We start from the raw sequence: 27,416 nt of genomic DNA on the forward strand, positions 1-27,416 counted from the left end.
TCAGCTGAGGTACCTGGGGTTAGTTCTGGTCCTGGGAGAGGCTGGAGAGTGGGACAGGGCGAAGGTCCAGAGCCCAGAGGAGGACATATGTACCCCCGAGAGCAGAAGTGAACAGGTATCTGCGACAGGGTTTCTTGGCTCCTTGGATTAGGACACCATGTTGAGTTTGAGCCATTTCCCCCATGAGACCCAAGATGAGGTGATTCTCTTCCCCAGGTCTCAATTTCTCATCTGTAAAATGAAAATACTACTACTACTACTAATCGTGTGTTGTGACGATCCAGAGAGTCCATATGTGTGAGGTAGTTGGCATACTGCCTAAACGGCAGGCTTCCTATTAGTGTTAACCACTATTTTATTTATTTATTTATTTTTTAATTTTTTTAGAGAAAGGCAGGGAGAGCGAGACATCGAAACATCAGGCTGTTTCTGTATGTGCCCTAATTGGGGATTGAACCTGCAATCTCTGTGCTTTGGGATGATGCTCCAACCAACCAAGCTATCCAGCCAGGGCTTAATTTTTTATTGATTTATTGATTTTTTTTTTTTTTTTTTTTTTTTTTTGGTATTTTTCTGAAGCTGGAAACAGGGAGGCAGTCAGATAGACTCCCGCATGCGCCCAACTGGGATCCACCCGGCACGCCCACCTGGGGGCGATGCTCTGCCCATCCGGGGCTTCTCTCTGTTGCGACCAGAGCCACTCTAGCGCCTGGGGCAGTGGCCAAGGAGGCATCCCCAGTGCCCGGGCCATCTTTGCTCCAATGGAGCCTCGGCTGCTGCGGGAGGGGAAGAGAGAGACAGAGAGGAGGGAGAGGGGGAGGGGTGGAGAAGCAGACAGGCGCTTCTCCTGTGTGCCCTGGCCGGGAATTGAACCCGGGACTTCTGCACGCCAGGCCGACGCTCTACCACTGAGCCAACTGGCCAGGGCTTTTTTTTTTTTTTTAAAAGAGAGAGAGAGGAAGGGAGAGAGAGGAATGGGGGAAGGGAAACATTCATTTGTTGTTCCACTCAGTCATGCACTCACTGATTGCTTCCCACCCGTGCCCTGACCAGGGATCAAACCCGCAACTTTGTTGTTTTGGAATAACGCTCTAACCAACTCTGAGCTAACTGGCCAGGACCACATTTATTTTTTTAAGGAAGAATAAGATTTTTTTTTATATAAATAAATTTTTATTTTAATGGGGTGACATCAATAAATCAGGGTACATACATTCAAAGAAAACATTTCCAGGTTATCTTGTCATTTAGTTATGTTGCATACCCATCACCCAAAGAGAGATCGTCCTCTGCCACCCTCCATCCAGTTAGATTTTTTTTTTTTAAGTGAAAATGTTAGCATTGTAAGATGTGGGATACAGGAGAAATAGTTGACATTAGACTTAAAAATGAATTTAACAAGAGGAGCCACAATGAGAAGCTGACATTTGTGATTCAAGCGCTCAAAGGTTTAAAATGCCTGGGAAATCTGTTATGGGTGATGGGTGATGGACACAGACTAACCCCTGTGTTCATAGTCAAAAGCAGTAGAGGGTTTAGCAGCAAGGAAGACATGATCATCCATTATGAAATATGAAAAGATGAGGATTTCAGTCCTGGCCAGATGCTCAGTGGATAGAGCGTTAGCCCAGACGTATGGACATCCCAAGTTCGATTCCCAGTCAGGGCACACAAGCGACCATCTGCTTTCTTCTCTTCCCATTCTCCCTTCTCTCTCTCCTGCCCTCCCGCAACCAGTGGCTTGATTGGTTTGCTGAGTGGATCCCAGTCTGGGCGCATATGAGAGTCTGTCTCACTATCTCCCCTCCTTTCACATTAAAAAAAAAGAAAAAAGAAAAGGCCTCACCTGTGGTGGCACAGTGGATAAAGTGTCAACCTGGAATGCTGAGGCTGCTGGTTCAAAACCCTGGGCTTGCCTGGTTAGGGCACATATGGGAGTTGATGCTTCCTGCTCTTCCCTTCCCCCTCCTTTCTCTCTCACTCTCTAAAATGAATGAATTCAAAGAAGAGAATTTTTTTTAACTTTTATTATTTTGAGAGAGAGAAATAGACAGGATAGGAGAGAGATGAGAAGCATCAATTCATAGTTGCGGCACCTTTGTTATTCATTGATTGCTTTCTCATGTGCCTTCACAGGGTGTGTGTGTGGCGGCGGGGGGGGGGGGGGGGGGGGGGGGGAGGGTGGTGGCTCCGGCTGAGCCAGAGGAGAGGGACCTTGCTCAAGCCAGGGACCTTGCACTCAAGCTGGTGAGCTATGCTCAAGTCTGTGACCTCAGGGTTTCAAACCTGGGTCCTTAGCATCCCAGGTTGTCTATCCACTCTGCCACCACCTGGACAGGCAAGAAGATTTTTTTATTTTTTCAGGGACAGAGAGAGAGTCAGAGAGGGATAGATAGGGACAGACGACAGACGGGAACAGAGAGAGATGAGAAGTATCAATCATCAGTTTTTTTTTTTGTTGCAACACCTTAGTTGTTCATTGATTGCTTTCTCATATGTGACTTGACCATGGGCCTTCAGCAGACCAAGTAACCCCTTGCTCTAGCCAGCAACCTTGGGGTCCAAGCTGGTGAGCTTTTTGCTCAAACCGGATGAGCCCGCGCTCAAGCTGGTGACCTTGGGGTCTTGAACCTGGGTCCTCTGCATCCCAGTCTGACGCTCTATCCACTGCACCACTGCCTGGTGAAGCAAGATTTCTTATCATTTGAAATTGAGCTGATGGATCTCTGGGAAATTATTTTACATGGTTGAGGTTTTCAGCAGAAGCCATGGACTTTTTTGTTGTTGTTGTTTAAGCAAGAAAGAGAGACAGACAGGGAGAGAGATGAGAAGTATCAACTCATAATTGCAGAACTTTTTAGTTGTTCATTGATTGCTTCTTACACGTGCCTTGACCTGGGGGCTTCAGCCGAGCCAGTGACCCTGCACTTAAGCTGGTGAGTTTGTGCTCAAGCTGGATGAATCCTCATTTAATCCAGTGACCTTGGGGTTTCAAACCTGGGACCTCAGTGTCCCAGGTCAATGCTCTATCCACTGCACCACCCACCACTGGTCAGGCTAGACCTTTATTTTTTTTCTCACAGCACAATGGATGACAACAGCCATATCAATGCCCACCCTAACTATATTTATTGATTTGTCCTAGGCCTCCAAAGTCCCAAAGATAGCCACACCCTAAGCTTTCTTGGTCACAATATCCACCACCATGGCCTCCAAAGTAGTGTCCTTAATAGGTGCATAATAGAGTCTTGGGAGATAAGGATGAGTGTTAGCTATTATTGTCACTATCATTTGGAATGATCTTCCAGGCACTTCCTGGCTTAGAGTGACAGTATGCCTAATGGTTAAGAACGCAGACTTTTCAGAGAACATATCTGACATTAACATGTATAGACTGTGGGTACACTTGTCCTTCTCAGCCTCAGTTTCCCCAGCTATAGAAATAGACATCCTTTCCTCGCTAGGCTGCTGCGAGGATAAAACTAAACTAACGTATATAAATTTTAGCACAGCTCCTGACTTCCAATTATACTTTTTCACACACCAGTTATTTTCCTGTTTTGCCCAGAGAGGAAAGGGTCTGGCTGACACGTTTGACCTCTCTCTCCACCCATAGCAAAGTGGGGGGCGGGGAACACATTTCCCCCTGTTTCTGGGCGGGTCTCTGACTCAGCTCAGAGCACCCCCTCCCCTTGCCCAGCTCCCCAAACCGGTCGGGGCCCTTCTAAAGGGCTCATTAAAGGGAGAGGCCCCTATCTGCATTCCCTTCTTCCTTTCAGGATTACCAGGGTCTGGGCATTAGAGAAACGTTTATACATATGTGACCAAGACACCTGGCCCTCCAAGGGGCAGTGATGGGGGCGTTGGAGGCAGACTGAGGGGGTCGCGATGCTGGGTTTTCCGAGGGTGGGGCCGGGATGCCCGGATGCCAGGGCCGCGGGCGGGGCAAGCTGGTCGCTCCCTCCTCCCACGGGAGCTGTTGGACCTGTTGTGCCCCCCCCCTCCACTTCCGGGCTGTTGGGGAAGGGGACCGAGCAGCCTCTCTCCTCCCTCTTCCCCAGCCACCTATTTCGGAGGCAGAAACGTCAGCGCCCAGAGTGCAGAAGGGAGCGCGCCGAATCCTGAGCGGGTGAGGGGGCCGGGGCTGCCGAGCAGCAGGGGGCTGGAGACCTGGCCTCTTGGGTCCGCAGGGGTGGAGGAGGTTTGACTTCGGGAAGCTAATTCTGGGGAGGGGCTGAGGACTGGCTCCTGGTTTGTCTAGAAAAAGAAAGACTAGGATCTCGATTCCTGTGTTTCTGGGCGAGGTGGCATGGGCGCCGCTCCCTACATTGGGGTCGAAGCCAAGTCTACCAGACTCGGGAGGTCAGGGGGCGGGAGCCCCAACTCCGGAGTCCCCGAGCTAGAAGGAGATGAGGATGCTGTAAAGTGGTCCAGGAATTGTGGGGGGCTTCTGGGAAGATACAAGGCACCACACCTGGATAGAAGGGATTAGTCAATAGGGGGCGTGCTAGGACCCGGGACTTAAATTCCGGTCCCTCCTCCGGAGGTGTGGTGAGCCATCGAATCCCACCTTTCTGGGAAAACTCCAGGCCACGCCCCCGAAGTGCTCAGTCCCAGCCTTTGAACTCTTTTTTTTTTTTCTTTGAACTCTTAGGCCTCGCCTCCTTGGAGCAGTCTGGCGGAGAGACCAGGAATCTTGGGCCACGCCCCCACGCTGTCAAACCACGCCTCCAGAGCGTCAGGCTCCGCCCATTCCCGCAGGAGCGCGCCACCGCCATGGGTACGCCTAGCAGCCCCGGCAAGGGGACCCCACCGCCGTCGGTCCCAGAGTGCCATGCAGAGGTTCAGCCCCATAGGACGGTCCAGTCCCGGGAGCGCCCCGAGGACAACCGCGAGCAGAATGCTCCCGAAGCTCCAGCAGAGCTTCCGAGTGGCCGAGGAGCTGAGCAGCAGGCGGAAGACGAGGAAGAAGTGGGAGAAGGCAGCAGCACTGAGAGCAGCCGCGACACGGTGAGGGACCAGGAGGGCGGGAACCACGGGGGGACCCAGAGCAGGTGACAGAGACAGCGAGAGACAGGTGTGGAGGGACCAGACAGACAGAGACCCGGACACAGAGCCAGGAAGACTCAGACCTAGTGAGAGACAGAGACACCTAGAGACCGGTATAGAGAGACCAGGTGGACAGACACCCAGAGACAGGGAGATTGAGAGACAAAGACCCAAAAGACCTAGGAACTCCACATAGAGAGTGACCCAGAGATAGAGACTCAGAGCGATGGGTCTAGAGATAGAAACCCAGAACAGGGCAGAGAAGCTCAGAGAAACAGAAATAGAGAGAAACTTTTCTTCCGAGGAAGAAAGAGAAATAGCAATTCAGAGACAGTAGAGAGATACTGAGTGGGAGAGACGAAGCCAAGAGAATCGGGGGCAAAGACTCAGGAAGACCTGGGAAGAAAGAGAGAGCTCCAGGGCATAGGAGGACTTGCCGTCCAGAGAATAGGACCTGACTGAAGAAAAAGAAACACCTTCCTAAAAGTGGCTCAGTACCTGCTCCCAGGACTGTGAGCCCCGGAGGCCTCCTTCTGCTGTCCTGGTCACCAGGCCTGCACCATCCCTTGAATGGAAGCGTATTGGTAGAGTTTGGCCGTTTAAGACCGCCTGAGGGGGTAAGAGATAGGAAACCGACCTATTTAGTGACTGCCGGGAGCAAAGCCTCTCCATTTGATCACACCCTCTCCTATCTCAGGGGGAGGCCCCGCCTCCCGTCCAGATCACGGCCGCGCCTCCCACACCCATCCAGTCTAAAGAAGGAGTGCGAGGGGCTGCTCAGCGGCTTCGAGGGCAGCAGCTGGAGGCACTAACTCGGGTGGCCCTGATGGAGCAGCGAGTGAAGGAGCTACAGCGCCAGAGGAAGGAGCTGAGGATCGAGGTGAGGCTGCAGACCTCATGGGTAGTCTCCCAGTCCTTTCCTCCTACGGATCCAACTCTCGGCCTCCAGCTCCCTCTTTCCCAGACCTCTGGGCCTCAGCCCTTGCATTCTCTCCACAGATGGAGGTGGAGGTGGCCCTGTTGCGGGGTGAGCTGGCTGGGGAGCGAGTGGCCGCCCGGCGGGAAGAGGAGCAGCTTCGGGAGCTGCTGGAGCAGCGAGTGGGCAAGGAGCAAGTCGGCCGGGAGCAGCGGGAACAGGTCTGTTTGTTGGAGAGACATTCCTGGGGTGGGGGTGGGGGGGCTCCTGGGACCAGGGGTTTCTAGGATCAGGGTTACCCCTGTCCCCCAAACGTGGATACCTAGGCTGGTATGGGAGGCAGTGGTGGACAGATGGCCTCAACTTTTTTCCCTCTTGCTCCTTTGACCATGATTTTGGAGCCTGAATCTTGGGGGCCTCTTTCTTTGCTCATCTCTCTTTGCTCTTTAATGTCATATTATGAAAGCATCAAACCTACAGATGGCCGCCATGTGGTGTGCTCATGGGCTTTAGCAGTGATTAACGTCCATTCCTGTTTCATATCCATCAATTTGCTTCCCTCTCCCTAGTTTTGAAAGCCCATCCAGACATCATGTTACTTTTAAATAAGAACTCCTTTTTTAAAAGCATTATTACCATATTATCATACCTTAAGGATCTATAGGTGTTTTTTGTTTGTTTGTTTTTGTGACAGAGACAGAGAGAGGGACAGACAGACAGGAAGAAAGAGATGAGAAGCATCAGTTCTTTTTTTTTTTTTTGTATTTTTCTGAAGCTGGAAACGGAGAGACAGTCAGACAGACTCCCACATGCACCCTACCGGGATCCACCGGGCATGCCCACCAGGGGCGCAGCTCTGCCCACCGGGGGCGATGCTCTGCCCCTCCCGGGCATCGCTCTACCGCAACCAGAGCCACTCTAGCACCTGGGGCAGAGGCCAAGGAGCCATCCCCAGCGCCCGGGCCATCTTTGCTCCAATGGATCCTTGGCTGCGGGAGGGGAAGAGAGAGACAGAGAGGAAGGAGGGGGGCGGTGTGGAGAAGCAAATGGGCGCTTCTCCTATGTGCCCTGGCCGGGAATCGAACCCAGGTCCCCCGCACACCAGGCCGATGCTCTACCGCTGAGCCAACCGGCCAGGGCCCCTTTTTTTTTTTTAATATGGAACGCTTCACGAATTTGCGTGTCATCCTTGTGCAGGGGCCATGCTAATCTTCTCTGTATCGTTCCAGTTTTTTTAGTATATGTGCTGCCGAAGCGAGCACGAGAAGCATCAGTTCTTCGATGCAGCACCTTACTTGTTCATTGATTGCTTTCTCATATGTGCCTTGACTGGGGAGCTACAGCAGACTGAGTGACCCCTTGCTCAAGCCAGCGACCTTGAGCTCAAGCTGGTGAACTTTGCTCAAACCAGATGAGCCCACGCTCAAGCTGGCAATCTCGGGGTTTCGGACCTGGGTCCTCTGTGTCCCAGTCTGACGCTCTATCCACTGCACCACCACCTGGTCAGGCTATAAATTCTTAATATTGTCTTGTTTTCAGTTTTCATGTTTCTAGATTGTCTCAAAAATGCCACTTAACAGTTGGTTGTTTGAATGAAGTCCCCAAAAAGATTGAAATGCCCCATGTGTGTTGTTTCACATCTAACCGTCCCTACCTACTATTGTTTTACATACTATTTGTTGGAGAAATCAAGTCTTCTATCCCATGGTCAGGAAGTGGCCTATGTCCTTTGTTGGGCTCCTCTTCCTGTGGGGAGGTGGGGAGGTGGGGGGATTAAAAGCACAGGTGGGATCAGATTCAGATGTACGTAGTGCTTCCTGTGTGCCATGTCAAGGGAAAGCCATCTCTGGCTGTCCAGACCTCAGTGAGGCCACTCTGATTCCTTTGTAATAATCGCTTACCTAAAGGCTTTAACATGCATCCCTTGGTGGTCACTGCTTGGATTATAGCTAGAAAATGGTAACTTTGTAGTTCTATCCAGTTTTCTCTTTTCACTTATCTTGGTTTTAAAATGTTTACTTTATTTTTATTTTATTTTAATTTTATTTTTATTTTTCCGAAGTGAGAAGTGGGAGGAGGCAGACAGACAGACTCCTGCATGCACCTGACCGGGATCCGGGATCCTCCCCCTCTCCCCCCTGCATACCCACCAGGGGGCGATGCTCTGCCCATCTGGGGCATTGCTTCGCTGCAACGGGAGCCATTCTAGTGCCTGAGCTGGAAGCCATGGAGCCATCCTCAGCTCCTGGGCCAACTTTGCTCCAGTGGAGCCTTAGCTGCGGGAGGGGAAGAGAGAGATAGAGAGGAAGGAGAGGGGGAAGGGTGGAGAAGCAGATGGACGCTTCTCCTGTGTGCCCTGACCAGAAATCGAACCTGGGACTTCCACATGCTGGGCCGATACTTGACTGCTGAGCCAGCTGGCTAGGGCCTGTTAAAATATTTTTTTAAAAAATTCACTTTAGAGATATAGAGAGGAAGGAGGGGAGAGAGAGAGAAAAATCAATTGCTGTGCCACTTGTTTATGCATTCATTTGTTGATTCTTTCTTATTTTTTATTTTTGCATGAGAAAGAGAGACAGACACAGGCGGACAGGAAGGTAGAGAAATAAGAAACTTCAACTGATAGTTGCGGCACCTTAGTTGTTCATTGATTGCTTTCTCATATGTGCCTTAACTGGGGGACTCTAACAGAGCCAGTGATCCCTTGCTCAAGCCAGCGACCTTGGGCTTCAAGCCAGTGACCTTTGGGCTCAAGCCAGCAATTACAGGGTCATGTTTATGATCCCAAACTCAAGCTGGCGACCTCATGCTCAAGCTGGTGACCCTGCACTTAAGCCAGCAGCCTCGGGGTTTCGAACCTCAGTCCACAGTGTCCTAGGCTGATGCTCTATCCACTGAGCCACCACTTGATTGATTGATTCTTGTGTGTGCCCTGACCGGGATCAAACCTGCAACCTTGGCATATTAGGATGACACTCTAACCAACTGAAATACCTGGCTAGCGCTCTTTGCCCTTATCTTGTATGTTGTAATTTCCTTGGACTGGACCCTGGGTCCTGAGTCCTCATTTACCCTCAGAAAGCCTTTATTTCTCCCAACCCTGATTTCTCTCCTGTAATCTAGACCTATGTGTCCTGCTTCATAACATACAGGTTCTTAGCTGTTTTTGTGCCCCAGGACCCAGGAGTCTAGGACTCCAGCCCCTCGTCCTTCAAACCTAGGAGTCCTGGCCCCCAGGCCCCTCCTCCCTCAGACCCGAGAGTCCCAGGCCCCATCCCCTTCTACCTCAGACCCGGGAGTCCGGGCCCTTCTCAGTTACCATAACCAAAGCTGACCTCAGCAACTATTTTTTTACATTGTCCCTGTCTTACCGTCCCTTGGGTCACCAGGACAGAGTCCTGGACTTTGCTCTGTACACCTCCCTACTTTTCACACCCAAGCCTATCAATCAACATGTCCTGTTCTTTCTGCTCCCTGATCCCCTCTTCCTAGTCTTACCAGTTTTGCATCCCCAGGCCGAGTGTAGGGCTCATCCTCATTGCTTGGAGGACTCATGAAGGAACCGGTTTCAGCCTTCCAATCCATCTCCCAGAGGGATAATTCCACACCTGGATCCTACTCTGTCCTTTTGGGTCTTTCTGTGGCTCCTCACTGCCTCGGGATCAGGGCTCCTTAGCTTGGTTGATCAAGCTCGTCATGAGCTGTGCCTGCCTTTCTCTGCATCTCCTGCCGTGCTCACTGTCTCTTTCCTCCACCACATCTTGCTCTCTGACCAGAGCTTGCCCCTAAACTTCCCATACTTTTAAACTTCATGGTGCATTTGCAATGTGCTATTCCAGTTGTGGAATTCAAATAATTTAATAGCTGGTTCTCTGTGTTAATGACTGTTTTAACTATAAAAAGGATATACTGAAAGGTAGTTTATTATTTCATGCATTTACTACTTAAATAAGAACAATAAAAGGTACACAAAACTAGATTATGTTATAAGAGTTTGGTTTTTTTAACATTTTTTTATTATTAATTTTAATGGGGTGACATTGATAAATCAGGGTACATATGTTCAGAGAAAACATCTCTAGGTTATTTTGACATTTGATTATGCTGCATTCCCATCACCCAAAGTCCAATTGTCTTCCGTCACCTTGTTATAAGAGTTTTAATGAAAAAATACTAAATAATACCTGACAAAAACCAATTATTTAAGATATTTCCATATTGCTTCTTGTTTGATGTCCTCACTTGCAATTTTTTTCACCTATGGATGGAATGAACATGACTACAGGTGCTTAGAATACGCTGTTGCTCAGATTAAAGTTTAAAAAGAGTAAGGAGTGCAAATTTGTAATTTACACATTGGGCAGCTGTACAGGCGCCCACTTCAGAGAGAACCCTGATTACAAGTGCCATTTTAACAATAGGTTTGCAGAACTCAACAAAAAATTAGGTATTGGTTCTGTTGGAACTGGTGCGAACCGGCTGAATCCCACCATTGTGCTGTTCCCTCTGCCCAAAATGCCCTTCCAGGCCCCTCTAACTCCCTAGGTCTAAATGGTCTCTGATTTTTGAGACTCATCTTAAAATCCTTCTATGCAGATAACCTTGGATTACCCCAATAGAAATTGCTTCCCACTCTGGGTTTGACAGTCTCTGCATTTTATTGCCCTAATTGTCCCAGAATGTAACTGGTTGTGTCCCCACCTGGAGCCTGGTCACCGAGTCTGACCCCCGTCTCTGGGTCCCAATATCAATCACCCAGCACAGATATGTTTTGCATTTATTCATTTCTTTTTTATAAAGATTTTATTTTATTGATTTTATAGAGAGAGCAGAGAGAGGGCAGCAAGAAGCATCAACTCATAGTTGCTTCACTTTAGTTGTTCATTGCTTGCTTGTTGCTTGTCATATGTGCCTTGACCCGGCAAGCCCAGGGTTTCGAACCAGCTACCTCAGCATTTCAGGTTGCAGCACTATCCACTGTGCCACTACAGGCCTGGTGCATCCATTTATTTCTTGAACAACTGTTTATAGGATGCCTCGTCTGGGTAGGCCAGTACAAGAGTAAACCAGATACACAGGGTCCCTTCCTTCATGCAGCCAACCCCAGGCAAGGAGGGGTCTAAGGTCTGGTGGGCCTGGCCCTTGGGCCTCTGTGTCTGTCCCTTGTGCTCAGGGGGTGGCTAAAAGCCTGCCTGGGCTGTTCTTTCAGGAGCAGAGGCGGCTGAGGCAGGAGCGTGATCGTGTGGAGGGTCTTCGCCAGAGACTCCGGGAGGCCCAGGGACAGCTCGACTCACAACCAGAGGACCAGCGTGAGCGGCTTCTTCAGGGCGTACAGGAGGTGAGGGCCCTGTGTACCCTCTCAGAGATGCAGGGTCCAGGTCCCTACCACCTCAAGACTGAGAAGTCCAGGCCTTCAGTCCCCTTCTCCCTGAGCCCCCGAGCCCCCAGGACTCGAGTCCAGGCCCTCAGCGCCTCCTCACTCCTGGACTAGGAGGCCTGGCCCAGCCCCTTGCTCTCTTGAGCCCTAGGGGTCCAGGCCTCCAGTCCTTTTGCACTTCCATCCACAGATGAGGGAACAGCTGGATGTGGCCCAGCGTGCCTACGAGGACTTGGAGTTCCAGCAACTGGAGCGGGAGAGCCGGCGGGAGGAGGAGGATCATCAGCACAGCCCTGGAGCTGGGGTGCTGGACGCCAAGGCCCAGGAGCTCCAGGCCAGCTTGGCCCAGCACAGGGTGAGCAGGGCTGGACTAGCCTGCCTCCCTCACGGAGCCCTCCATCCTTCCCACCCTGTGTCTGGCCCTCTGTTTCTTTCTGTGCCACGTTCTTCACAATGGTAACAACAGCTGCCATTTATTGAGCATTTACTGTGTGCCAGGCCACCCAGTAACATTTCATAGTTATTTAGTGATTGAATCCTTACATCAATCCTAGGAGGCAAATCTTATTTCTTCCCATTTTATAAAAGAAGAAACTGAAGGTCAGAGTACTCACATAATCTTTTCCAAGATCACCTAGCTTGTAAAGGACGGAGCTGGATTTGAACCTACTCGGTCTTCGTCTCCACACTCTATGCCTGTCTTACCCTAGTCCAAAAGGATGCTCCCACCAGTCCTTTCTGGGAGCTTCACGTGCCAGGGCCTGACAGAGCCTGCTGGGAAAAGTAGTGTTTGGTTATACTTAACACCAAGTTCACTGGAGTTTTGGATTGGAAAGTTTTGATGTGTGTCTCCTTTCTCCACCTCTGTTTCTGGGTCTCTGTCCTGTCACTCTCTTTTCCTTTCCTCTGTCCCCCTCTGTTTTGTTCCTGTCTTGTCTTCTTTCTCTGCATCTCTCTCTCTTGGGATCTGTCCCGGTCCTGTTCTGGTTGTTTCTCTGTCTGTCCCTTTCTCTCTCTCTCTCTGGCAACTCTCTGGGTCTCTGTGTCCCTGTGTTCCTGTCTGTATATTGAATCCTCCACCCCCTCTTCTGGATCCCCTCAAAGGGAAGAAGGCACCAGGGAGCTTAACTCTGAGTACCCCCAGCCCCTCCCAGGAACCTGGGTCTCAGGGTCTCTGTTATGGGGTGCAGCAAACCCCAAGCCAGTTCTGTGGAAGGCAGCTGGGGACCTTGGGGCAGCTGAGTAATGAGGGCACTGGGGGTGTCCTGCAGCGCCGGATCCAGGTCTTGGAGGAGCAGTTGAAGTCACTGGGGGAGCAGATGGCAGCTGAGAGCCGGGGGCTGAGCCGGAAGAAGGAAGAGGCCCTTCAGGCTCTGACACAAGTGCGTGACCCCTCAGTCCTATTGTCCTACTTCTTCCTGGTTCATCCCGTTGCCTCCCTGCTGCTGGGATGGCCCATTTGGACTCTGAGATGTGGCAGTCCCTGGTGTCTTGCCTTCTAGGAACGGAGTCGACTGCTTGAACTTAACTGCCTTCAGGGAAGCCCTGGTGGAGACTTCTCAGAGACCAACCAGGCCCTCACTAAGGTATGGAAATTTTATGCACTTGTCACTCCCCCTCCCTCAAATCCAGGTGTCAGGCCCTTAGAGCCCCCTTCCCTTGGGACACAGGATTCTCAGCCTCTCATCCCTTCTCCCCTTGAGACTCAGGAGCTCTGGCCCTCAGTTCCTCCTCCTCAGGGAACCGGCAGTCTCTGCCCACAGTCCTCACTTAAGCTGGGAGACTGGACAGTAAGATCCCATCCCAGCCCTCTTGTGACTTTGGGCCTTTGTTTTTGCATCTGAGACTTTGGGAGCATCCTGAAACTGGTGGGTCTTCTTGGATCCCTCCGGCTCCTGTAAACTGTCACCCTCTCCCACAGCTCCTGTTCACCCAGAAGACAGACCGTCAGTTGCTGGTGCTCCAGGACCCCGTTGCGCACTCCGCCGCCGCCTCCTCCTCCTGCCTCCTGTCCGTCCACAGCTCCCTGCAGGTGCTCCCCCACGGCCCCACTGGACCTCGTGTCCCCAGAGCTCCCGCTGTGGCTTTCTCTGCCCTGGCGGACAGGGAAGGTTGATCAAGGAGTAGTTTTGGTTTTATCAGGCTCTAGCTTTATTATTTTTTTCTTCTAACACTCCACCCCTCCCCTGGAGAAATGGGAACATATGAACCATGGAGCAAGTTTTAAAAATATCCAAACAGGGCCTGACCTGTGGTGGCACAGTGGATAAAGTGTCAACCTGGAAATGCTGAGGTTGCCGGTTCAAAACCCTGGGCTTGCCTGGTCAAGGCACATATGGGAGTTGATGCTTCCTGCTCCTCCCCCTTCTCTCTCTCCTCTCTCTCTCTCTCTCTCTCCTCTCTATAATGAATAAATAAAATCTTAAAAAAAGCAAAACAAAAATAGTTGAAAAAAAAAAAAAATCCAAACAGGGCATGTTGATAAGAAGGCCTCTCCACCCCACTGGCCCACAGCCCCAGAAGCAGACAACTTCTTGTTTCCTGAGTATCCCTCTTTCCACATCTTCTTAAACGTGAGGGTCCCAACTTATTAGCCCCTTAAGTAGTGAGTTTTTTTAAAAATTATTTTTATTTATTTATTCATTTTAGAGGAGAGAGAGAGAGAGAGAGAGAGAGAGAAGGGGGGGAGGAGCAAGAAGCTTCAACTCCCATATGTGCCTTGACCGGGAGAGCCCAGGGTTTTGAACTGGCGACCTCAGCTTTCCAGGTCGACGCTTTATCCACTGTGTCACCACAGGTCAGGCCAAGTAGTGAGTTTTTTTCATGCTCGCTGACCCCCGGGAGTGAGTTTTTTTTTCTTCAAAAAATGAAATTAGTTCCAGTTACAGTTTTATTAACTTAAAATCATGTTTGTTTGATAACCAATTTATGGAAACAAGAACATACCTTTGCCTTTTTTTAATGTTGCCTTACACACGTACGATTGTACTCTGGGTGGTCAGGAGGCACGAGGAAGTACATGAATGTTCGTACTACTCAAAGGGTTAGTGGGACATAGAGTTTCAAATGGGTTGTCCTGGTGTTTTAAATGAAATAGAGTAGCCAGTGGCAGAGTGTGGTGCCTGAGGTGGGGTGAAAGTTAGATGAGAAAAGTTTTGCTTCAGTTGTGTGGATATGTGGTAAATGCTTACAAATTGGTAGCTCTTGTTATATCATGTAAACATTTTTTACAAAAATGTGTATATTAGGCTCTGGCCAGTTGGCTCAGTGGTAGAATGTCGACCCAGTGTGTGGAAGTCCCAGGTTCAATTTTCAGTCAGGGAGAAGCGACCAGGAGAAGCGACCATTTGCTTCTACTCCCCTTCCCCTCCCCCTCCCCCTTCCCCTCCCCCCTCCCCCCCCCCTCTCTCTTCTCCTCCTCCTATAGCCATAGCTTGATTAGTTTGAGCACATTGGCCCTATGAGCTGAGGGTGTTTCTGTGGAGCCTCCTCCTCAGGCACTAAAAATAGCTCAGTTGAAAATATGGCCTAAGATGGTCAGAACATTGGCCCCAGGTGGGGGTTGCAGGGTGGATCCCTGTCTGGCCTCATGAGAGAGTCTGTCTCTCTATCTCCCTGCCTCCCAAGTAAGAAAAAAAAAAGTATATATTAGTTATGAGTTGCCTTTTATTTTATAACTTAATGCTCTGTTGTAGACTGTTCTCTGTCCATTGATACATTTACAGCTGACTCATCATTGCTAAGGACTCTGTAAATAAAAACAGTGTAAACAATAGCAGCGATACCAATGACAACTGATACTGAGTTTTTCTTATGTACCAAGCACTGTTGTAAATATTTCATGTGATTCATTCATTTGGTTTTGCAAAAAACTCTACGAACTAGGTTCTTATCTCCATATTATAAGTGAAAAAACTGAGGCAGAGAGCTGAAATTACTTAGCCAGCTAGTACAGGGGTCCCCAAACTACGGCCCGCGGGCCACATGCGGCCCGCGGAAGCCATTTATCCGGCCCCCTGCCACACTTCTGGAAGGGGCACCTCTTTCATTGGTGGTCAGTGAGAGGAGCACATTGACCATCTCATTAACTAAAAGCAGGCTCATAGTTCCCATTGAAATACTGGTCAGTTTGTTGATTTAAATTTACTTGTTCTTTTTTTTAATTTTTTTAATTAATTTTTAGAGAGGAGAGAGAGTGAGAGAGAGAGAGAGAGAGGGAAAGTGGAGGGAGGAGCAGGAAGCATCAACTCCCATATGTGCCTTGACCAGGCAAGCCCGGGTTTTGAACCGGCGACCTCAGAGTTCCAGGTCGACGCTTTATCCACTGTGCCACCACAGGTCAGGCTACTTGTTCTTTATTTTAAATACTGTATTTGTTCCCGTTTTGTTTTTTTACTTTAAAATAAGATATGTGCAGTGTGCATAGGGATTTGTTCATAGTCTTTTTTATAGTCCGGCCCTCCAACAGTCTGAGGGACAGTGAACTGGCCCCCTGTGTAAAAAGTTTGGGGACCCCTGAGCTAGTATGTGGCAGAGCTGCGATTTGAACCCAGGCACCTCTGTTTTCACAGCCTATACACTCTCACCCGCTCTGGGCTTCTGTCCCTCTATGGGTGGTGATTTGAGTTTTTAGCAATTTTTGCAGTTTTAGCAATGCTGTTATAAAGATCCGTGTGTGTGTGTATATGTATCTTTGTATACATAATAATAATATATTGTCTAATGTACACATATCACATATGACATATAATATAATATGCAATATATTCTTATTTTGGGAGGAGAGAAACAGTGAGAAAATGAGAGGGACAGACAGGGACAGACAGGAAGGGAGAGAGATGAGAAGCATCAACTTGTTGCCGCACTTTAGTTGTTCACTGATTACTTTCTCATACCCTGGGGCTCCAGCAGAGTGAGTGACCCCTTGCTTAAGCCAGTGACCTTGGGCTCAAACCAGCAACCATGGGGTCATGTCTATAATCCTATGCTCAAGCCAGCAACCCTGTGCTTGAGCTGGTGAACCTGTGCTCAAGCCGGATGAGCCTGCGCTCAAGCCAGCAACCTTGGGTTTTGAACATGGGTCCTCTGTGTCCCAGTCTGATGCTCTAGCCACTGTGCCATTGCCTGGTCAGGCAACATTTTACCATACTTGATATTTGCTTTATTATTCTTTCTCTGTCTCTTCTCACACACACATACACAATCTTTTTATTTATCTGTTTATTTGTTTATATCCAGTGAGTGAGAGAGAGGGAGGGACTGACGGGAAGGGAGAGAGATGAGAAGTATCAATTCTTTGTTGCGGCACTTTAGTTGTTCATTGATTGCTTTCTCTATGTGTCTTGACTGGGGCTCCAGCTGAGCCAGTGACCCCTTGCTCAAGCCAGCGACCTTGGACTCAAGCCAGTGACCTTTGGATTCAAGCCAACGACCATGGGGTCATGTCTATGATCCCACATTCAAGCTAGCAACCCTGCGCTCAAGCTGGTGATCTTAGAGTTTTGAATCTGGGTCCTCAGCATCCCAGGCGATGCTCTATCCATTGCGCCACCTCCTGGTCAGGCACACACACAATTTATTATTATTTTCTAAGTGTGATTCCCTTTTGCATTTAAATACTTCTATTTAATTACCTAAAGTCAAGTGCATTCTTATATATAATTGCAGTACAGTAATCAAACTCAAGAAAGTAAGTTTGAGATAACTATTAAAACCTACAAATCTTAGCCTGACCTGTGGTAGCGCAGTGGATAAAGCATCGACCTGGAAATGCTGAGGTCGCTGGTTCGAAACCCTGGGCTTGCCTGGCCAAGGCACATATGGGAGTTGATGCTTCCAGCTCCTCTCTCCTCTCTCTCTGTCTCTCTCTGTCCCTCTCTGTCTCCTTTCTAAAATGAATAAAAAAAAACAAAAAAAAAACCCTACAAATCTTATTCATATTTTGTCGGTTGTCTTACTAATGTTTTTTTCTAGCAAAAACTAGGAAAAAATTTTTTCGGTCCAGGAACACAGGCTGCATTTATGGTCATGTTTATTATTATTTTTTTAAATCTAAACATTCCTCTTGTTCAAAGTTCAAAGGGCATGGCCCAGGAGGATATTCAGAGAAAAGGTTCTTTCACTATTATTTTCATCCATTCAGATCATCTACTGGGGGTGGTTGGGGTGAGTGATTTCTTGTGTCTTCTTGGAGATAGTTTGTGTTTTTTACACTCTGTCATGGATACACTTCCCTCTTTTGTGCATAGAGAGGTCATCTTACACTGCTCTGTACTTGTTTTTGTGTGTGTGTGTGTGTGTGACAGAGACAGAGTTAGGGACAGACAGACAGGAAGGGAGAGATGAGAAGCATCAATTCTTCGCTGTGGCACCTTAGTTGTTCATTGATTGCTTTCTCATATGTGCCTTGACGGGGGGGGGGGGGCTGCAGCAGACCGAGTGACCCCTTGCTCGAGCCAGCGACCTTGGGCTCAGGCTGGTGAGCCTTGCTCAAACCAGATGAGCCTGCGCTCAAGCTGGTGACCTCAGGGTTTCGAGCCTGGGTCCTCTGCATCCCAGTCCGACACTCCACTGCGTCACCACCCTGTCAGCTGCTCTGTACTTGCTTCTATCTTGAAGATTATTTTATCTCTGGATTTAAAGAGCATCCCCTCCTGTTACTGTATATGCTGCAGAGTTTTCCTTGGTGTGGATGATCTCTGGGTTGCTTACCCTGCCCCCTTCTATGGGCACGTCAGTGGTCTCCAGGCTTCTGAGGGGAATAACCTTGAACTCAGGTCATTTCGCATATGTGTGGGTATATCCTTAGGATCTAGTTCTGCAGTCCTTAGGGTCTGGGGCTCAAAGATTTATGCATTTGTCTTTAAAGAAGAAGTTAAGTTGGCCTCCATAAAAGTTCCAATAGAACCCCTTCCTCAATTTGTGGGAGACTGTCTGGGTTTCTCACATGCCCACCACACAGTGGGGTTATTCTTTGCAGTTGTATCAAAGTATAACACATACATAATTCACCCAGTTAAAGTGTGTGATTCAGTGGCTTTTAGAATATCACAGAGTTGTGCAACCCTCACCACTACTTTAGAGCGTGTTCATTACCTCAAAAGGGACCAGTTACCCTTTTGCTGTCACCCCATCAATTCCCCCTCTTCCCCAGGTCCTTGGCAACCACTAATCTGCTTCCTGTCTCTATGGAGTTGCCCATTCTGGACACTACACCACGTGGTCCTCTGACTGGTAGCTCCCACTCAGCTCATGTTTATAGTAGCTTTTAGACCTGTGCCAGTTTGATGCTGGTTTTACTTGTCAGTCCTCTCCCGGGTGCGACTGAGCATCTCCTTGTGTGTCTTCAGGGCTCCATCGGCCTCCAGAGGACTGGAAGCATGTCCCGGAAGAGGGGAGAGAGATTGAGCCAGAGGGGATCCCCCCGACCTCTGTCTCTCCATTGTACTGGTGAGGACAGCCAGTCCCCACACACCCTTCTCCCCCTCCACCAGCCTTCCTGCCTGTTGAGGGTTAAGTGGAGGGGCTTGAACAAGGAAAAATCCCAGCTCCCTACCCCACCTCTTCTCCCCCAGGACCCCTGGAGGCCTCAGCCCTCCCACCAGAAGCAGGAGACTCTGGGAGACACCCACTCTATCAGCTACTGAACTGTGGCTCTGGGAATAGGTGAGACATAAGGAAGAAGGTGAGGAGATGGGGGGAAGAGGCAGAGCCTCTGTAAACTGCCCTGGTCTCTGTTCCTCCTCCTAGCTGTGGGGCACTCTACCCCGACATTGCCCGCATGGAGCGGCTCCTGCAGCAGGCCATGGCGGAACGGGAGCGGCTGCTCAAGGCCAGGGTGAGACCCCAGACCCTCCTGCGTAGGGTCAGGAGATCCAGCCCCTTCTCCCTGAGACCAGGAGTCCAGCCCGGGGCCCCTTCTCCCTCAGACCCAGTAGCCGGGCTTCCATCCCCTCCTTCCTCAGGCCTGGGAGTCCGGGCCCCGGGCCCCTCCCCCCTCAGACCCGGGAGCCCAGCACGTTTTTTCCCAGATCTTACTGGTTAGCATCTTCACTGACTCCACTCTGAACTGAACCCACAGGAAGGAACAAGAAGGAACACAGAGGGCTCCTCAGGCCCCGCTGTCCCTGCCATCATGGTTAGTCCACCCTCATCCCTCCTCTCTCCTGCTCCTTTTTGCCCCCTGGCCTCTGCCCTTTCTTATCTCACCCTTTTCCCTCAAGTGGCACAGAAAAGTGTCTGCTTGGCAAGGGAAGGGGAACTGAGAAGACCTAGCTTCCGTTTGCATCGTAGCTGTTTGTCCCCACGGCATGTCCTAGCCTAGGGTAACATGCTCTACTTCTCTGTGCCTCAGTTTCCTCTTCTGTAAATGGGGAGTGTCAGCAGTTATTGCAAAATAAGAGCAACTACATCCTGGGGTTTTAAAAAATCATTTCAAGTTTTGTTTTTGGTTCTTTCTTTTTTTCTTCTTCTTTTTCACATGAGATGAGGGGAACTAGAGATACAGACTCCTGAATGCGCTACGACCAGGATCCACCTGCAACCTCCATCAGGAGCCCAGCAACCCCCATCTGGGGCCATGCTTGCAACCAAGCAATTTTTAGTGCCTGAGGTAGAGGCCACAGAGCCACCCTCTGTGTCCCAGTCGATGCGCTCAAACCAATCAAGCCATAGCTGCAGGAGGGGAATAGAGAGAGAGAGAGAAAGAGGAGGGTGGGGTGGAGAAGCAGATGGTTGCTTCTCCTGTGAGCCCTGACTGGGAATTGAACCTGGGACATCCACACACCAGGCTGATGCCCTACCTCTGAGCCAAATAGTCAAGGCCAGTTTTGGTTCTCTTTAAACCATTTCTGTTATAGAAATATTCAAGCATATGCAATGGTCGAGAGAATAAGCCCCGATGTGCCCACCATGCAGCTTCTGTGATTATCAATATTGAATCTTGTTTTAGTTGCCAACTTTGTTTTACTGGTCCTACATCTGCTTTCCACTCTGCAGTGGAGCATTTTAAAGCAAATTCCAGTTATATCATTTCCTCCATACCTCACTATGTATCTCCAATAGATGAATGTGTGTGTGTGTGTGTGTGTGTGTGTGTGTATACATTTTTAGAGAGAGAGAGAGATAGGAAGGAAGAGGGTGCGGGAGGAGACAGAGGAGAAGCATCAACTCATAGTTGCTTCACTTTGTGATTCATTGATTGTTTCTCATATGTACCTTGATTGGGCATCTTAAGCACAGCCAATGACCCCTTACTCAAACCAGCGACCTTGGGCTTTAAGCCAGCGACCTTCGGGCTCATGCCAGCAGCCATGGGTCATATCTATCTATGATCCCCATGCTGAAGCCAGTGAGCCCATGCTCAAGCTGGATATGCCTGTTCTCAGGGGCAGGGGTTCTGTGGTGGTGACATGGGTGGGCAGGAGTGGCATCGAGAGTCCCAAGTCCATCCCTGCCCCCCTGGATCAGGCTGACTCCACCACGTCTTCCCTGGTTGACTTGGAACCTCCTGTACGTACTAGTGAAACCTTGGGGTTTTGAACCTGGGTCCTCTGCATCCCAGTCCGACACTATCCACTGTGCTACCTCCTGGTCAGGCCCACTGTCATATGTTATCAAGACTATTAATAATTCTGTAACATTATAATACAGGGTCCATATTCACATTCCCCTAATTGTCTCCAAAATGTCTCTTTATAGTTGGTTATTTAAATCTGGATCCAAACAAAGTACACAATGTATTTTGTGTGTGTGTGTCTGTATGTGTGACAGAGACAGAGAGACAGAACGAGGGACAGACAGACAGGAAGGGAGAGAGATGGGAAACATCAATTCTTCATCATGGCACCTTAGTTGTTCATTGATTACTTTCTCATATGTGCCTTAACGGGGGGGGGGGGGGGGGGACGGGACTATAGCAGAGTGAGTGACTCCTTGCTCAAGCCAGCGACCTTTGGGCTCAAGCTAGCGACCATGGAGTCATGTCTGTGATTCCATGCTCAAACCAGCAACCCTGTGCTCAAACTGGTGACCTCAGGGTTTCGAACCTGAGTCATCTGCGTCCCAGTCTGATGCTCTATCCATTGTGCCACTGCCTGGTCAGGCACAATAAATTTTTTAAAAAATGTCTCAAATGTCTGATTGAGTCCTTCCTCCTCACTTTTTTTAATGTCATTTTTTCATGAAAAATCAAGTCATTCATCTTATAAAGTTTTACACATTCTGGATTTAGCTGATAGGTTCCTTATTAAAATATCATTTTTACCTCTGTTGATAGCATGAATACATTTTTGTTATAAAGAATGCGACAGCCTGGCCAGGCTGCCCAGTAGATAAAACGTTGGCCTGGGACACCGAGGACCCAGGTTTGAAATCCCAAAGTCACTGGCTTGAGTGTGGACTCATCCGACATGAGCAAGGGCTCACTAGCTTGAGCGCAGTGTTGCCGGCTTGAACGTGAGATCATCGACATAATCCCATGGTCACTGGCTTGAGCCCAAGGTCACTGGCTTGAGCAAGGGGTCATTGGCTCAGCTGGAGCCCTCCGATCAAGGCACATATGAGAAAGCAACAATGAGCAACTAAGGTACCGCAATTATGAGTTGATGCTTCTCATCTCCCTTCCTGTCTGCCTATCCCTGTCTGTTCCTCTCTGTCTCTGTTTCTCTCTCACACTCACTTAGAAAAAAAAAAAAAAGAATGTGACAGTGTGGGAAAAGAGAAGGCCACCCTTGAGCTCCCCTCCTGTTGCACCTCTGGAGGTACAGGTGTTTTCTGTTGTTAAGAAGCCTGTGAATCTTCTATACCTTTCCACATACACTGATCAAACCATATTTTGTGAATTTATTTTTCCTGGAAATGAGCACATTGTTTCCAACCTGCTTTTTGTTTTCCCAACTACTGGTCCTTTCCTTATTCATATCAACAGCTATTTATGGGGTGCCTATTTTGCAGTGGGCCCTGGGTTGTAGCAGTAACCAAAATGACAGCCTCTGCCCTCGGGGAAGCTGGCGTTTATTGGAGGTGGGGGACAGTCAAAAGCCACATCTCTTAAGTAAAACAAGGTGCGGTTCAGGTTGCTGCCAGGGAGTAAAAAAAGAGCCGGAGGCATGGTGGAGCCTGCCGGTTGTCAGGCACAAGTTCCAGCTCATTAAAAATGAAGCAGCCCTGCTTTGTAGCAGCATCATTTATTAAATAGTGTAGCTCTGGGTTTGTGCCTAAAAGTAGAATCACTGGGTTGGAAACCCTGACAGCAGCGAGCTCATCCTTGATGCGGCCTGTGAGGAGGGTGCTGTGATCACCCCCCTGAGCTTCAGTGTAGGGAAACAAGCTCTGAGAGGGGCAGGGGTTCTGTGGTGGTGACATCGGTGGGCAGGAGTGGCGTCGAGAGTCCCAAGTCCATCCCTGCTCCCATGGACCAGGCTGACTCCATTATGTCTTACCTGGGTGACCTGGATGAGTCACCTCCTCTCTAAGGCCTCAGTTTCCTCTTCTGTCAAATGGGAACAATACTGGCAGTCTGAGAGAGGAAATGAAGTGATCACTGATAACTTGGCACAGTGCTGGAGGCCCTGCGGAACCTCCCGTACGCACTAGTGATCAGTAGAATGACTGTTTGGATTTGATGGTATGAGCCATATGCTTCCAGGACCTGGTGGGTGTCCTATTAACTGTCTCTGCCCCTCCTGTGTGTTTCCCCTGCTCTTCCTCACACCTCCTCCTCCTGCTCCCTCTCCCTGTCTCCATCCCACGAGGGCTCATCTGGTTCTTATCCCTTCTTGCTCTGGCCTCGCCTCAATCTTCTCAGACCTGGATACTCCAAGTGTGGTCTGTGGGCCGACAGCATCAGCATCCTGGGTGCTTGTTAGACATGCAGAACCTCACTCCACCTCGGACTCCTCCTGGAATGACTGAGTCTGAGTTTGCATTTTAACAAAATCCTCAGAGGTTCTGATTGCACGCTGGATGGAGGCATGCCCTGGGCCTCATTACTCTGGGGTCATACCATTCTTCTTAGAGATCATTTGGGAAGAATAGGTACCATCAGGCTGAGCCTGGTAACAAGTAGACACCTTGATGGCCTTAATTAAATTCTCCCCTTTGGCCTGACCTGTGGTGGCGCAGTGGATAAAGCGTCGACCTGGAAATGCTGAGGTCGCCGGTTCGAAACCCTGGGCTTGCCTGGTCAAGGCACATATGGGAGTTGATGCTTCCAGCTCCTCCCCCCTTCTCTCTCTCTGTATCTCTCTCTCTCTCTCCTCTCTAAAAATGAATAAATAAAATTATAAAAAAAAAACAACAAAACAAAACAAAAAAAAATACATTTAAAAAAAAAAAAATTCTCCCCTTTATGGCTACCTGAGATGACCACTGCCTGGTGAGTCTTGGTTTCCATATCTGTGAAATGGGGGATAATAATGTACTTACCCCCTAAGAGGGTTTGAGTGGGCAGAAGAATTATGCCTATAAAGTGCTTAGCACAGGTAATAGTCACTAATTTTATTAAAACAACAAAAATAATGGAAACGATGCTCTCGTTCAGTGATCACGTACTATTTGTGATCAAATACCGGGGGTCCCTTACCTCTTTGACAGGCCTCTGGTGTTTCAGAACTTTTAGGGTGAGCTCTTAGGTCAGGAAGCCCCGAGTTTCAGTCCCAGCTCTGCTACCTAGGCTCTGGGTTAGGTGGATTACTTCATCCTTTTGTACCTCAATTTGCTCATCTGTAATAGGGCGCTCATGGTAGCCCTGTCCCAGGGGCGGCAGTGGGGGAGTCAAGGAGTTGATGCTGGTACAGATGGGGCAGTTTATAGGCCATAAATGAAGCTTTCGGGTTCATCATTATGATCGTCATTGTTAAGATTGCAGGACTTGCATGTAAGCCCCTGTGACCGGCTCCTCTGTGGGCTCCAGGCTTCAGGACGGCCTCCTGACCTTATGCCCCTTATGCTGACAAGCTGCCCCTCCTCTTTTCTCCCAGGCCACGCCCACGCTGCCACCCCGCCCTCTTGGCCCACGCGTCTTGGATCTCCGGCAGCACCTGGAACGCTGGGGCCACAACCCGGAAAACTGCCCTCATGTCCAGGTGACTGAGGACTGCTGCCATGGGCCCCTGGTGAAGATGGGCGGCCGCATCAAGACCTGGAGGAAGCGGTGGTTCTGCTTTGACCGCCAGGCCCGCCGCCTGGCCTACTACGCGGGTAAACCTAGCCTGGCAGCTGTGGGCCTCCAGGACCTTGGGACAGCCCATTCCAGTGGCCTTCCCCAGACACCTAGGAACCCTGGCCCGCCCCCTTCTCTGTTAGGCCCTTGGGTCTGGATCCCCAGCCCCTCCCTCCCTCAGGACTCAGGACTCTAGGATACCACTTGCCACTTATCCCGGGGTCCAGGAGTTTGGTCCCCTAACCCACCACAACCCAGGTGTCTGGGCTCCCAGCTTCCTCTTCCCCCAGGACCCAGAAGTCCATATCTCCATCCCCTTCCTCTCACAGAAAGCCTGCCTCAGTAACATGGAAACAGCTTTGTACAATTCTGGCTTCCCAGACCTCATTTTCCTAAGTTACCTAGTAGGAGTCAGAATCCATATTATCAGTGCCCTCCCCCATCTCCACCAGCCAAGAATCCAGGTCCCTCTCACTTTTTCTCTAGGGGAGTCAATGTATCTGCCCTTTCCTTGAGGCTTTTTCCTTGTCAGGGACCCAGGCATGCAGGGACCTGGGATTCCAGCCCCGTTCCCTAGTCTTGGCCAGACTGTACACCAGTTTCCCATTTAGCGTCAACATTTGCTCCCCTCCCCTCCACAGTGCTTTAGGGACCTTCAGACTGTCACCATGCTCCTTGCCCCAGCCCCAGTGACCCCCACCCTGCTGGACACACACACACACACACCTCTCACTGGCTCTTTTTTCTCCCTCACCTCCCTCCCTCAGACAAGGAAGAGTGCAAGCTCAAAGGCGTCATCTACTTCCAGGCCATTGAGGAAGTCTATTACGACCACCTACGCTGTGCCTTCAAGGTGAAGTCCCCACTTGGTGCTGCCCTGTTCTCCTGGTCTGAGCCCCTGCAGTCAAGCTTTAGCTAGTTTTTGGGAAGGGCCACCCCCAGCCCTCCTGTCAGGGTACTCCATCCAGTACAGGGGATCAACAGGTCACTTTACTGCAGGGATCAAAAGTTCAGAGTGCAGCCTCTGCCTCAGCTACTGCTGCTTTTCCTGGAGCAAAAGATTTAGAACAGAACTTTGGCAAACTGATACGAAGCTGGAGATGAATGAAGAGGGCAGGGTGCGGGCAGGGGCAGGTTGGGAACATCTGGAAGACAGTGTTTCCAGCTTCCGCCTGTAGTTGCCAAACGGAAACGAACGGGCCCCATGTCACATATATGTTTTTTCCCCTAAAGGACTCAGGAATTCAAACTTTTATAAAAGTGCAGTGCCAGAAATTTAAATGTTGGCTATTGGTACAGTGTTTAGAGCTGTGGAGAGCAGCCAGTTGGGACATCAGAGAAGTGACTTCTTTTTGCCAGACAGATAATGGATGTAAAGGATTTACTGAATTTGGGTTTGGCAAGTAAGTACTCAATGGTTGTAGAACACCAGTAACAAACCAGGAGGCCTGCATTGTGGAGGGGAAAATATAAATGCTTAATTTTTTAATATAGGAAGAGGAAAATGGGGCATCCTTTTATCTTTCTCCCAAAATTCTAAGCCCCTTCTTGTGTTAATTTAATCCTCATAACCCAATGAGGTAGGTAGCATTACTTTGACAGATGGGGAAACAGATACAGAGAGCCTAAGTAATTTGTCCAATGCCACACCGCCTGTGTAAGTAGCAAGGTTAGGATTCTAATCTATATGTTCTCTTAACACTTCCACTCCACCGCTTATCCTAGAGCCCTAACCCTCGCCTGACATTCTGTGTCAAAACCTACGAACGCCTTTTTTACATGGTGGCGCCCAGCCCGGAGGCCATGCGCATTTGGATGGACGTCATCGTGACCGCGGCTGACGAGAACCACGCCCCCTGAGCGGCCCCGCCCTCTTGGGGGACATCCCAGCGAGGCTCTGCTCCGCGGAAGCCGGTGCCTCGAGCCTCCGCCCACTGCTGGGAAGCCTGGCCCGCCCCTCTGGGACTCAAAGGGGAATTCCGCAGGTGCTGCGGCTCTGCTGGCCGGAGCCGCTGTGTTCTTTCTGGGCTGCAGGTGCCTTTCCCCGACGTGAAGCCAGCCCCTGGGGCCCTGTCCCAGGCAGGAGGAAGATTGCGGGGGCGGGAAAGAACTATTTATTGGTGCTCCTGTGAGACCGAATTAAACATGGAGGAAAAACTGGTGGTGGTTTTTTCCAGTCCGTGCCCATCGGCCCCCTAGGCAGGACATCCGGGTTATGGGTACTTCGAGAGCCAAGCGTCCCCGCTTTAAAAATTGAGGCCTTCAGCTCTAAGATCATGACTGGGAGGTGGGTGCGGAGAGGCATGCATCCCTAGCCTTTGGCACGTGTGTTTTTAGTTTGTGGGCCCAGATGCTTCCACCCCCCTTTTTTTTTTTTTTTTTTGGTGGGCCATTACCTTTAGTCCTAGCTTGCACCCAGCAGGCAAGAAATACACACAGTGTGAAAACACTTCCCTTTCCATTCAGGGCTCCCAAAGCCACTGATTAATCCGAGTTTCCTAGAATCAAAGGTTTCTACCTCACCAGCCTTATTCAGCTCTGTTCCCCATCTCCTTCTCTCTGCACAAACTGCACAAACTGGCTTCTCCTTCAGCACTCCCCCATCTTGGCTGCTTCTCTCCTCTACATGGCCTTCTCTGCTCTCCTCCAGCATGGCCTTCTCTGCCCCATTTTATAGTGTAGGAATCAAAATCTTTAATCCAATATACAAACAAGGAAGCCTCTGATACAAAGTCATTTATCTGAGGCATAATGGGATTCCTCAGAAGAATGCACCACCCCACATCATGCAGCAGTCAAGGGTGTGGGGAAAAGCTTAGTTTTGAAAAGATCTTAGTATTAAAAGGGTGGGAAAGGCTTAGTCTTAAAACTAAGCCTTAGGCTATAATGACCCTGCCTGCTTACAGTCTGTC

General features: G+C 49.7%; 1 protein-coding gene and 1 non-coding gene across 4 annotated transcripts; one reads left to right on the top strand and one right to left on the bottom strand.

Moving 5' to 3' along the window:
• Positions 1–3,828: 3,828 nt before the first annotated feature.
• On the top strand, positions 3,829–26,640 carry PHLDB3 (pleckstrin homology like domain family B member 3). 3 transcript variants are annotated; one of them, XM_066271912.1, is made up of 16 exons: positions 3,830–4,129; positions 4,655–5,010; positions 5,747–5,929; positions 6,049–6,186; positions 11,175–11,303; positions 11,533–11,697; positions 12,614–12,724; positions 12,845–12,928; positions 13,264–13,374; positions 18,692–18,791; positions 18,917–19,007; positions 19,092–19,179; positions 19,423–19,479; positions 24,323–24,542; positions 25,272–25,357; positions 26,230–26,639. In XM_066271912.1, exons 2-16 carry the CDS (start codon positions 4,777–4,779, stop codon positions 26,362–26,364), a joined length of 1,932 nt encoding a protein of 643 aa, XP_066128009.1. In that variant the 5' UTR covers positions 3,830–4,129; positions 4,655–4,776; the 3' UTR covers positions 26,365–26,639. The 3 variants fall into 3 exon arrangements, with proteins under 3 accessions (XP_066128010.1, XP_066128009.1, XP_066128011.1); XM_066271913.1 differs by lacking the exon at positions 19,423–19,479 and having other exon boundaries at positions 3,829–4,129; positions 26,230–26,640; XM_066271914.1 differs by lacking the exons at positions 18,692–18,791; positions 18,917–19,007; positions 19,092–19,179; positions 19,423–19,479 and having other exon boundaries at positions 3,831–4,129.
• On the bottom strand, positions 7,118–7,227 carry LOC136332673 (U6 spliceosomal RNA). The gene has a single exon (XR_010730839.1). It is a non-coding gene; the product is annotated as a U6 spliceosomal RNA (small nuclear RNA).
• Positions 26,641–27,416: the final 776 nt, after the last annotated feature.

The sequence above is a fragment of the Saccopteryx bilineata genome, chromosome 3 (genome assembly GCF_036850765.1).
Source record: "Saccopteryx bilineata isolate mSacBil1 chromosome 3, mSacBil1_pri_phased_curated, whole genome shotgun sequence".
Taxonomy (NCBI): Eukaryota; Metazoa; Chordata; class Mammalia; order Chiroptera; family Emballonuridae; genus Saccopteryx; species Saccopteryx bilineata.

What these genes read in the sequence shown, in the direction of transcription:
- PHLDB3 (XM_066271912.1), top strand. Translation starts at nt 4,777, where the DNA reads ATGGGTACGCCTAGCAGCCCCGGCAAGGGGACCCCACCGCCGTCGGTC. An exon ending in CCGTCCACAGCTCCCTGCAG is followed by an intron (nt 13,375 to 18,691) that starts GTGCTCCCCCAC and finishes GTGTGTCTTCAG; the next exon opens with GGCTCCATCGGCCTCCAGAG. An exon ending in CCGCTGTCCCTGCCATCATG is followed by an intron (nt 19,480 to 24,322) that starts GTTAGTCCACCC and finishes CTTTTCTCCCAG; the next exon opens with GCCACGCCCACGCTGCCACC.